General features: G+C 38.9%; 3 protein-coding genes across 3 annotated transcripts in view; all 3 read left to right on the forward strand.

The window, feature by feature from the left end:
- Positions 1-12,288, forward strand: part of LOC118279145 (pikachurin) — a 176,814-nt gene that overhangs the window by 59,093 nt on the left and 105,433 nt on the right. The window lies entirely within an intron of this gene.
- Positions 1,329-8,976, forward strand: LOC118279089 (uncharacterized). The gene is made up of 4 exons (XM_050698237.1): positions 1,329-2,367; positions 2,587-2,825; positions 7,057-8,152; positions 8,635-8,976. Exons 1-4 carry the CDS (start codon positions 1,379-1,381, stop codon positions 8,882-8,884), a joined length of 2,574 nt encoding a protein of 857 aa, XP_050554194.1. The 5' UTR covers positions 1,329-1,378; the 3' UTR covers positions 8,885-8,976.
- Positions 9,721-11,508, forward strand: LOC118279088 (serpin I2-like). Its single transcript, XM_035598620.2, has 2 exons — positions 9,721-10,789; positions 11,244-11,508. Exons 1-2 carry the CDS (start codon positions 9,780-9,782, stop codon positions 11,482-11,484), a joined length of 1,251 nt encoding a protein of 416 aa, XP_035454513.2. The 5' UTR covers positions 9,721-9,779; the 3' UTR covers positions 11,485-11,508.

Raw genomic sequence — 12,288 nt, forward strand, 5'->3', positions numbered from 1 at the left:
GTGTATTTCTGAGATTATTGCGTACACTCTTGTGCACTATACTATCTCCTGCGTAGTGGGTTCATCTAGTTAGTCAGATTGGTCTCTGTGATCGAAATCAATCGGGAGATTTATGATGACTGCTACTGTTGAAATGTTAAGTAATATTTAGTCGACTAATCAATCTTGTTTTGAGCCGAGAAACCACGCAGTCTTGCACCCCTTAGTTTAGTCTACATATTCATTTGATGAATCCTTTTTAGTTTGTATTAAATCAGCAGAACACATCACTGAGATTAGAACACCACTAACACGTCTACTTACAAGCGAACCAGCAACACCCAGCAACTCAAGCCAATCAGAATTAATTAATTCTTCTTCTAAAAGAATCGGACTAGCTCCTTGAAGAACAATCACTTACCTAAGTAAGTTGTAAAGTAAGCGAGCGCCACTCAACATAACTTAGACTCGTCTCACTCAATCATCTAATTGTTTGACGTAATTCGGTTTGAGCGCTCCCAAAGCTTTTTGGCATTCAACGACACTTGACGACGTAAGTCGAAATAGGAAGAGCGAATAATCGACGATTGCTTTGAAATTACGATTTTACGGAGCCTTTGTGCTTCTGAAAAGGGGAGTAACGTGTAAGCCAATCGCATTGTGAGCCCGGAGCGAGAAGTGGTAGGTCGCATGGATCGATTGCCTTCGTATGTAATGACGATTCGGAAACGCGAATGCATTGTTCTTTGTTGAATTTCTGCAGATTTCTTCTGTCTTTGTAAAAGGTGCGAAAGAAGATTCTAATGTGTTTTTGTGACACTTAGACTTGTTTCTATCAGCAACCTTGCTTGCGTCATTTGTAAACACTAAAAAAGTAATTGATAAATACCATTTTTTGTTTGCACCAATTAGCTAAAGTTCGGATTTATTAATCCTTTTTCTTATGACCATGAGAGGTCAAAGGCATTGAGAGGTAATATTCATTTATCTAGCATCAATTTACAACACAGCGAACACTATTTAAGCTACAAAATTTACTGTGGCAATGAAGAACTAGTAAACCTTTGAAACTATCACACATGCAATCCAAGCCCTAAACTGTTACGAGAAAATCAATTCTACCGCCGAACTTGGCCGGAGTGCTCACAAACAACTCGTGTGCATTCAACAGGCACACTAAGAGCAAAACGTTTCTCTCCGACAAATCGACCAGCAAAGCTTGAGCGCATTAAGCGGATTTACCTGTCGCCTGCACAATACGCCGCCTGTGTGCCGCTACCTTTGCCTTGCAACGTGCTATAGCATCAAAGGCAGGCGATGACCTATATAAGAAAATCCGAAGCGCCGTAATATGTAGAAAAATAACACACCAAACACTACGCAGACGTGTTCTATCATTATGAAATCGATCGCATTTGTAATACCGTTTATATTGACGAGTGCATTCGCCGTCGGATTGCCAGAGATATATTCCCGCAGTGTTGGCTCTTCTTGTCCCGTGTATCGTGACGTCACCATAGATTACCGCACTGCTATCTACGAGTTCGCTACCGAGACGTACAGGGATGTCGCTACTCGTAGTTTGTACCATTTTATATTCTCCCCTCTGTCGGTGTGGATAATACTCGCGGCGGTGGCGGAGGGCGCGGACCCTTACACAAAGCAACAGCTGTTCCGGCTCCTGAGGCTCCCGAACGACCCCTGCGTGCGTCTAAAGTACTACCAATTAGCTACAAGTCGATACCTCCCCGGGTACGATGTCAGTATTGTATCGACGCGCTCCTTGGTCGTGGATCAAAGCGTCGTTGTAAACCCATACTGGCACGACTTCGTCTCAAAGAACAATCTCATCGATGTAGTGTCAGTTCCATTTCGCTACGATCCCGAGGGATCGCTTAACGCAATTAGGTATCTTTCCTCCGTGTCAAGTTTGTCGAATCTTGACTTGAGTGGCAACTCGGTTTTTGTTGACGTGATGGACTATAATGGATTGTGGTCGACAGCGTTTTCTGACGCAGTTATACAGCGCTCGCCGTTTTATGATTTTTCGGGACAAAAAGTTGGTTCCGTTGATATGATGAGGGTGACGCGACCTGCGAAAATGGCGTACCTTGCTAGTATTAATGCTAAAGTGTTGGAGCTCCCGATTGGTGTGGACAATAGGTACCGCATGCTATTTGGTTTGATCCTCGACAGCAATGACTTAGGTGCCAAGATTCAGTCGATCAGAAGTACAGTAATTCTGGAGTATATGAGTTCTTCCCAAGAGAGTTACGGGCCTGTCGACATCGTTATCCCGAGGTTCAAGATGACCTCCGAGATAAACATCAGGCAGATACTGGAGAACTTAGGAGTCAACAGTCTCTGGACGGATCCGACTGTGACCGGGTAATTTTTGACTCATAACAGTGACATCATTTTCATCGACCTTCAATAATAATTCATATTCCGTCTAATCTAATTCTCATTAATCTTCAGATTTCCTATTAGTTTTTGTAAGCATTAGACCAAAAATTTCCTCAAGTCATTCCATCTCTATTAGTTTTGATATGCGACTTCAACACTTATACCAATGCCGTAGAGATTAAACTTGCAATTCTACTACAGGGAGATTTCGAATCCCGCGGCGTTGCCGAGTGGGTTCTTGCAGCGTTCTACAATTACCCTGGACAACCAAGGAGTGAAGCCTTCGCCATTGTTCAGGGAAGCTCCGTACAACCGAACTACGGGATTGGAAGAAGTGCTAGGAAGGGAGTTTGTTGCAAACCAGCCATTCTTGTATGCAGTTTTCGATACAGAAACGTACACCTGTCTTATGACTGCCCTTTATAGTCAACCTACATACAGTTATTAAAACCAGCACATCAAGCTATTCCAACTAACAATGAATATCGTACTTTATCCTTTTATAAATAAAGTCTAAAGTCTGTTGAAGATATCCGATTGTTAGGAGTGTAGTTTTAAGTGCTCGTTTGAAAACAGACGACCGGCTTCTGTCTTTTTTTTGTGTTAATTGAATTTTTATTAAATTTTGATATTGATTTGCTTGTTCAGTCTTTTTATTTATTTATTGTGATGATTTAATTTAAAAGGGTTATTTGAAGGATTTTCCACACTTCTTTTCATGCTACAAATCATTTAATTCGCATAATGAAATTACTGACGTTTCGTTTGCTTGTCCAAACAAAATTAATCTTATGCATATTGGCACCCAAGTTATTTATAAAGATAAGAAACTTAAAAAGATTTCAAATAAATTACGTTTTCGTACAAAAGGACCAAAATCAACAAGTTTTTGCGAAACAGAATTTGAAAAACATGACATTTAAGTGTCAGTAGGTATGCGTCAAAATGCAATTTTGTAGGTATTTATGTACAAAAATAAATGTAAAAAATATCATTTAAAGCATAATAAAAATCAAAACGTATTAAAGATGTAAATTGAATGAAAACTAACAATATCATTCGACTTTGTATGACTCTATTTCTACTCCGTTATCATAGTTAAAAAAAATTACATTCTGTAAAGACATACTTCGGCACAATTGGCCCGGCTCGACCGGAGTGATCTAGACACACGGCAGTGTGTCCGCCAAGTTCGAGCAAAAAACCGACACACCGGCCGTGGGTTATATTACACGAACCATTTCGGGCCAAGTTCGACCCACCTATAACTCAAAATCTATTTTATCTACGCATATGAAATTTCTAGTATCTGTCGAGATCTACTTACTTATCTAAAATACAAAATTTCAATGTACCTATTGTAGGTCTTGAGGACGTCAGAAAATCGCTATTTTTACTATACACTCACTGACTGACTCACTCACTCATCAAAAACCTAGACCACTTCCAATGGTCGTATTGACTTGAAATTTGGCATGGAGGTAGGTCTTTTAGGTTAAGGTAAAGGAAAAAATCTGAAAATGGCCAAGTGTGAGTCGGTTTTAAAAATAATGAAGGTGTAAATTCATACCCCTAAGGAACTAAAACAAAAAAATTATCTATATCTTCCAAAGTCGTACCGACCTAAAATTCGTTACGAAGGTTTGTATTTAGTCAAAGTAAAGTAAAATAAGAAAAAAAGAAAATAAACCTTACAAAAATAAATGAAATCCCACCCAAAACATAAATGTTAAAGGGTGCCAAGTTCGATAATATTGAATGCTTCGCCTATAAAAGAAGTGAGATCTAAATAAGTACCAAGTTCCATACACAGACTTCAGTTAAAAATGATATAACTTGGCAAGTTTTAATAGAAAATTATATACTTGACTCATTGCGTTTAGTAGGTTTATAACAAAGTGTGTGAAAACTTGCCAACTTGTTATATCATTTTTAACTGAAGTCTGTGTATGGAACTTGGTACTTATTTAGATCTCACTTCTTTTATAGGCGAAGCATTCCAATATTATCGAACTTGGCACCCTTTAACATTTATGTTTTGGGTGGGATACTACTCACATAAAACTGGCGTGAAACAACGTTGGTGTTGTATTTCGACGTGTGAGTTAGGTTATCGGAGCGGAGGCTCAATTCTTTCCTTCATCATTTTCCCTAATCAAATCCTCAACCCCCAAAAGGCCAGCAACGCAAGGTGTCATGGAGCAGCGTTGTATGTTAAGCAACACCTTTTCATTCACCAGCCTAGCCCATAAAAACATGACCAGATCTATCATGAGAGCGCTGCTGGCCGTTGCTGGCTTATTTTTGAAAAATCGGATAGTCCACAGACAGACAGTTACAGTTTATTATACCCATTATATAGTCATTATTCAGTTTTCTTTTTATTTTGAGTGAGTAACCTTTACGTAACTTAAGATAAAGGAGTAATTACTGCATTTTAAATGATCTTTTGTATATGCATAGCACATGATTACACATCAAGTTATACAAAACCAGTATAATCTGGCCGTTGAATGTGTGGAAAGATCATACAAAGCGAGACCTAGACTGGTTTTGTATAGGTCGATGTAGTCGCATTTGCTGTATATGCACAGTGACATTATGTGATAAATGATAAATGATATTTATTTCTGTAAATAGATTATAAAATAACACTTGTACACGTCTATATTTCAAATAGCTAGATGTGTGTAGGTACTTCATGTTTTTATTGTGCGGAAATAGCGTCTTATACATAGTTTTTAGTAGTATTCGAATGGCCATAACAACTTTCAAAATATATGTAGGTTTAACATTTTAACTTACCTATATTCAAATACTCAATTATAACAACGCCACTCACAATTATAAGAAGCTCTCAAGAAACTTCTGTCACTAAAATTTCACTTATAAAAGACAGAGATAGCACAAATATTATTAAAATTAATAAATTATTTTAGAGAATTAAAGATCAAATCTTTTATTTGTTTTTGTATGAAATAAGAACTCGATAGTGAATTGTGCAATTGTGTCATGTGACATATTAAGTGATATCATCAGAACTTGATTATATTCATAAATTTTACAGATTATCTGTATTTTTTATAATATGCGTCATTGATCGTGTTCTTAAATGCAGCCATTGAATAACAACACAGTTTTGAATTTGAATGTTTTGATTTTCTAAATTCATTTGTATAACAGTAGTCTAAAGAAATACTGATATCGTTCTGCGCGCGCCTCAAAGGACCATCAGACCTTCGCAGGTCAGGGGGTCACCCCAGTAGGGCTGAGGCCGACCCGGAGCTGCGGAGTACCTAATGAGTTACCGGGGTTCCAGCTCGAAAGGCAGGACTACGCTCGGGGTAGTTTTTTGTCATTTAGAGTCTGACACTCCCTCTCGCCTCGCACAAAGCGGCAAAAGTCATTGGATGATTTTACACCCAATAAAAAATAATCTCTGTTAATTGTGCATGTCACCGGTCTCGACCAGAAAAAGTTGGTGTCACTTAAAAATCTCCTTTTTCTCTTCTAATCCAAAGTGCTAATTTGCTTGCACTTATATTTCTATAACCTGTTATCACTTCAGCAAGTTGGGTAAATTAATTATTTGTGCATCACGTGAGACAACCGCCTCACGTGTGTTTGTTTGTAATTGCCGTAACCTTTCTATAAAGTTGGCAGCACATTTGACCGTCCTCAAAAAGAGGACAAATTATATTCTTTTTTGTTCGAGAGATTAGAGTATAAAAATGAAAAAGAAAAGTTAACCAAATCTACCCATATACAAATCGTTACACCTTCTGTTGACTGGGGGAAGCCACAAATCGTTTTACCTAGAACTATTTGGTGAACTAAACCCACGATACCAATCATGTCTACTCACTAAATAAGTAATTTTCTGTCGCATGTTACTTCAAATCTTTCTCGAAATGTTTTCTTTTGTGAATAAAGTTGGGCTTTGTAACAAAAAGCCGAAGTACTTAGTGACATTTGGTGGGTAACTCAAGTGAGGGAGGATACGTCTCAGTTAGGTCGGTCTAATGACCTAAATTACCCGCCTCGACCCGCCTTCGTTTACGTTCAAATCCGGCAGATGTCTCTGTCCCGCCCTCTTTCTTGTTTTATAGAGCTCCTCTAGAAGAATGTGTGAGTTTATGTTAATGGGACAAGTGCTTAGGTCTTTGGTCTTTGTTGTCTGAGCCCCATTTTGTCTCTAGGTACCTAACCAATAAAATGTAAGTGATTCCAAAAGGATGTCTTTTTGACCAGCCTTTGGGTTAGTGATTGTATTCATATTGTAAACTAAATAGATTAGAAATAGCTCGGGCGTGTACTATTATAGTTTACCACAACTTCCTACTTAATCACATTAATACAGATTACATATTTATGTGCCCACTCGCTCACTTACCAGTGCATGTCGGTGTGACGAACGATCTCCAGCTTTATTAAAAACTAAATTAATATGTTCCATTTCAATTAAATTCACGATTCCGGTAACATATCGACCTTGAGCAACCAGTTGCTTGAGATGCAACAGGTTCCAATGCACACGCTGAATATTCTCGTACTATAGACATTTTTTTAGTTTCCCTAACAAACGTAGGTAATTAACCAATATCAATGACTGACATTGTAAAACTGTTTTTAGTTCTAAATCATTCACCCGCCTCATTTTTCCGTCTTGAATATGTACAATACATGGTATCAACTACCTATATAAGAACCAACCATACGCATCAAAGTCAGTTCATTTTGATCTGCTATTCAGGTGCGTTGCTACAATGATAGCAATTATTTTGGGATTCTTTATACTAACATGTTCGGCTTCGAAGCGAGATGTAGTGAGTTTGTACGGGTCCTTAGATACGCTTCGTACAGACTTAGGAGCGTGCTCTAACTACCCAGATGTGGCCGACGGCTACCGTGACGCTATGTACAATTTCACCATCGAAATTTACAAGCGAGTGGCACCGCGAGGGACCTACCAGTTTGTGGTGTCGCCCCACTCTTTGTGGATGACAGTAGCCGCAATGGCCGAAGGAGCAAACCATGAGACTCAACAGGAATTGTTTAAAGTTCTACATCTTCCTAATGACGCGTGTGTTCGTCAGAAATACTACCAACTCGCAGCGAGCCGATTTTCTTTCTCATCGGATGCCACTGTAGTCAGCAAGCGAGCGCTCGTAATCGATCACGGTGTCACTCCTAATCCGGCGTGGCACAACTTTGTAACAAAAAATTCACTGATCGAAGTGGTGTCAGCGCCCATACGATACAATCCGGTCGCCGCAGCGAGCACCATCAGACAGGCTGTGTATTCTAACAGTATACCTCTCAACCTGCAAGGCAATTCAGTTCTTATTGACACTATGGATTACAATGGACTTTGGAATACAGCGTTTGTTGACGCCGTGGTCCAGCGCGCACCGTTCCATAGTATATCGGGAAAACGTATTGGTACTGTTGATATGATGACAGTGAAGCGACGCTGTAAGATAGGTTACGTGCCTTCGATATCAGCGAAGATCTTAGAGTTGCCTATAGGCACAAACAGTCAGTACAGTATGGTGATTGCTCTCGTCGTTGGAAATACAGATGTTCGTCCTGTTATTAGAGAGTTCAAGAGTTCGATCGTCACAGATGCGTTATCTTCTTTGAGAGATAGCTACGTACCGATAGACATTGCACTGCCGCAGTTCACCTTGAACTCCGAGGTAGATGTGAGAGTCATTCTGGAAGATCTAGGAATCACAACTCTGTGGACAGATCCAGATGCCACCAGGTATAATATTTTGTTTTAAATTTACTTCTCTGTTTAATTTAGACAAATCCAATGACCTCCCAAACAATTTGTGGTCCTAATTCGATCGGCCCCGCAGGCAATTACATTAATTTTGTATTGAAACGTTTTACGCCGGACCTTTCGAGATGGTCCTTCATCAAATAAACGAATTTGTAATGTTTCAGGGAATTTGTAAAAGAGTCTAATAGTTGATAACAGTTTTTGGATGCTGTTCAAGTGTAAAGCAGCAATTAGTAGACGATTTTCGATTTTTGGAGCTTTGCCAATTGACGGAAAGAAATGAACTTAGTTGGGGTTAAAATGACTACTTAATTTAAGTGATCAGCACTTAATGATATCCAATCTTATAACCCGGAATAAAAACCGCTTTAGTAACACTTCTACAATAAATTATCCAATTACAAACTCTTTTTCGCAAACAAAGGACCAGATACTAACAACACCGAATATTTTTACAACAGGTACATTTCGACCCCACCGGCCTTGCCAAGCAGTTACGTGCAGCGAGCTACACTTACTCTAAACAAACATGGAGTGAATCCCCCTTTAATCCAGGAACTTCGGTCTCCCGGATACCCTAAGACTCCCGAGGAATCCTTCTGGAATGAGTTCATAGCTGACCGACCCTTTATGTTTGGGTTGTTTGATACTGAGACTTATACCTTGCTTATGGCCAATATGTATTCACAACCAACTTACCCTGATTTTTAATAAAATATCTTTGTTATAACATACCGAGCTGTATCTCAAGAAACTAGTTCCTTTGTAAAACTGCATTAAAGGAGTATATTTGGTTTCTTTTATTTATTTTTTGTTATTTGACATTCCGCATCTAGTTTCAAATTCCTTACACCTGCTGTCAGAAAACAAAATAAAAAGGTCGCATGCGATCTGGTTTTAAGATAAATTAATTTCTTTGATTAAATTTTTCGTCTCTCGGCAGAATTTTGAGATCATTTGTAAACGTTTAACTCTTTGGATATCAAAAATTAACTCTGTTTCATTATTCAAATAGACTTGGTCCTTTGGTCCGACAATTTAAAATACTCGATGATTTTATTGAAACAATTAACAATAATTAGCATGAATATGTAATAATACGGATTGTGTATATTTTTGTATTATTTATTTTGTTATCAATTATATTCTTGTTCTTTTTCAAACAACCTTGGCTTGACCACTGTTACGTGCAACTAACATTTTGATTTGCTCGTCTGTTCAGGAACATTTCTATGCAAATTATGTTTTTTATCTAAGCAGGTTTATTATCAATTCACATTAGTCACAGTTGTAAAAACATTACACATCTAATACTAGTAGTTTACCAAAAAAACATTAAATTATTATAAGTTTCGGCAAGTTTAATGACAACAGTGGGGTACTATAAGTAACGAAATAATAAAAACTTGATTATCTTTTAAAGTGTAACTATGTTTAAATTAAAAAAAAATATGACCAAAATAACAGGGCAGCCGACGGGTCTCATGCTATTTTAATACATTTTTATGTCCTAGACATAATAATTGCTCTATGATCTATATAAGGATCTGGAATCATAATAGAAGTTAGTACACAGCGCCGCGGGACTAGATCTAAACGTGCAACAATGCGGGCATTAATCACATTGTGTCTAGTGGCCTGTAGTGTCCTGACATCAGGGCAACAATACCGACCTATAGTGTCCAGCTCCTCCGTACAATACACGGGTAACCCAGGACTGTGCAATTTGAACCGAGACTACATCCGCGAGTACCGGACAGCTACTTACCACTTCACCCTCTCCTCATTCAAACCCGTCGCAGTGAGAAGCAATTTCAACTTCGTATACTCTCCCATTTCAATTTGGATAATGGTCGCGGCGATAGCGGAAGGTGCTGACCCTTTAACTCAACAGAAACTGTTCCAATTCCTGCATCTTCCGCCCCAGGACCCGTGCCTACGGTACGCGTTCTACCAGCTAGCGACCTCCCGCGCACTGCCAACCAACGAAGTGAACATTAAAAACAATCGCATCTTATTAATCAACGAAGGCACGACCCTCAACCCAACATGGTACGATATTGTTGTGAAGAATTCCCTCCTCGATGTGGTCGCTGCTCCGATCAAGTACAACAGTGTGGCCACAGCTAACGAGATCAAAAGGATAATGTCTGCGCGTCTCCCAACACTTAATCTGAGCGGAAACTCGGTCCTTCTGGACACGATAGACTACAATGGACTGTGGACTACAGCATTCGCGGACGCTGTTGTAGAACGAGCTCCGTTCTACAGCCACCGAGGGGAAGTATTGGGGAGTGTGGATATGATGAGAGTAAGGAGACGTGCCCGTTTGGGGTACATTAAGTCAATAAACGGAAAGGTTTTGGAATTACCAGTCGGTTCAGATGAACGATACAGAATGATTTTCGGTGTTATTGTTGGAAATGCTGATATTAGACCAATAGTGGCTGCGGTGAGCAGTGCAACCGTATTTGAGGTGATCGACAGTCTGCGGGAGAGTGCAGTGCCTATAGATGTGGCGATACCGCGCATGGTGATCACGAGCGAGGTCGACGTCAGGGTGATATTGGAAGACCTGGGAGTCACTGATATATTTACTGATCCTTCTGCCACTAGGTAAGTTTGCAATCATAGTGTAACTGTTCAGTTTACTAATAAGTCGTTTACTTTGTATACATATTCTAAGATGAGAATTAAGGTAACAATCTACTGTGCAATTTGAACTGGGTTCAGTTTACTAATAAGTCGTTTACTTTGTATACATATTCTAAGATGAGAATTAAAACAGCCTGAAAGTTCATATTTTATCGGGAAATCGGATGTGAATCTTGGCGTTTTTCGTTACCCACATATGTGATACTAATCGATCAACGAAATAGTTGACTTCAACTAGAATCCACAAGAAGACGTTAAAAATAAAACTATCAATTAACATGCATGAACTTACCTACTTAATAAAAATAAAGAAGAGACTTAGTTCTCTTCTAATCTATTGACGCCAGTTACCTTAATGTAATTTGGAACTTATTTCGAACCACAGAAGATTAAGAATTCCGTACTCATCCAACAGGTACATATCGGATCCTCCGGCCTTCCCGAGCAGTTTTCTGCAGCGTTCCACGTTGGTGCTCAACAACACAGGGTTGTACGCTCCTCCAGAAGAGCCGTTCAGCTATAACGCCCCAACAGGCCTTGACTATGCCCTTGGAAGGGATTTTATTGCCAATCATCCCTTCGTATTTAGTTTATTCGATGCTGAAACCTATACATGTATCATGGCGGCCGCATATACTACTCCTACTTATACATAAGTCGTTGGAATAAATAATAAGACCAAATTTAGTACTATTTTATTTTACAATGCCCAATTAGCAACCAAAGTGATGAGGTGTAAAAAGGGTGTAACATTAAATTTTATATGTGCACCTCTGCTTATGCCATTCAGAGATTAAAGGCGTGACGTAAAGTTATGTGGGTAATTTATGATGCCTCCGTACGTCCGTATATATTTCAAAAACCAGATTTAGTACACGGTCCAGACGTTTTCGAGTTTTAGCGAGACTGACGACCCGCAATTTATTTTTTATTGGTACAGGTTATGTCGGTTGTGCTAATTAGCATCCAAGACTACTACAGATACTTTAATTGTAACCTCATGCTTGTTACTGTCTATAAGGGTGAGTTTATTACAGAGGTAAAAGTAGTTGTCACAAAGAGGTATAAATATGCACTTATATAACCACCAATTTATCTCTTCGTACTTACACATTCCAAATCAAGCAACAAAAATTTTAAAATTATTTTAAATGTAAAAAGAACATACATCATTCTTTTCACTATTCCTCTTGAAACCCACTATTGAATATATTAAAACCTAAGACTCCTTGCTCGAGTGTCGTACCGTCGACCACTCGCCCATACATCGGACACGAAACCATATCGGTTACATTTATTACGTCATCACCAACCAGTCAAGAGTGTGCTTGAGTTTTATTTGTTCTGCAATTTTGGAAAACATGCGGTTTAGGACATTCACACTCAAACATATTTCATTCGTAATCATTGGGCACCAGCTGTGCGGTTTTTGTTGCAAACGATCAAAAGTTAATTTCTTA

This window comes from Spodoptera frugiperda, chromosome 14 (genome assembly GCF_023101765.2).
Source record: "Spodoptera frugiperda isolate SF20-4 chromosome 14, AGI-APGP_CSIRO_Sfru_2.0, whole genome shotgun sequence".
In the NCBI taxonomy this organism is placed as follows: domain Eukaryota; kingdom Metazoa; phylum Arthropoda; class Insecta; order Lepidoptera; family Noctuidae; genus Spodoptera; species Spodoptera frugiperda.

What these genes read in the sequence shown, in the direction of transcription:
- LOC118279089 (XM_050698237.1), top strand. Translation starts at nt 1,379, where the DNA reads ATGAAATCGATCGCATTTGTAATACCGTTTATATTGACGAGTGCATTC. An exon ending in ACGGATCCGACTGTGACCGG is followed by an intron (nt 2,368 to 2,586) that starts GTAATTTTTGAC and finishes ATTCTACTACAG; the next exon opens with GGAGATTTCGAATCCCGCGG. An exon ending in TTATAGTCAACCTACATACA is followed by an intron (nt 2,826 to 7,056) that starts GTTATTAAAACC and finishes TTCCGTCTTGAA; the next exon opens with TATGTACAATACATGGTATC.
- LOC118279088 (XM_035598620.2), top strand. Translation starts at nt 9,780, where the DNA reads ATGCGGGCATTAATCACATTGTGTCTAGTGGCCTGTAGTGTCCTGACA. An exon ending in ACTGATCCTTCTGCCACTAG is followed by an intron (nt 10,790 to 11,243) that starts GTAAGTTTGCAA and finishes CTCATCCAACAG; the next exon opens with GTACATATCGGATCCTCCGG.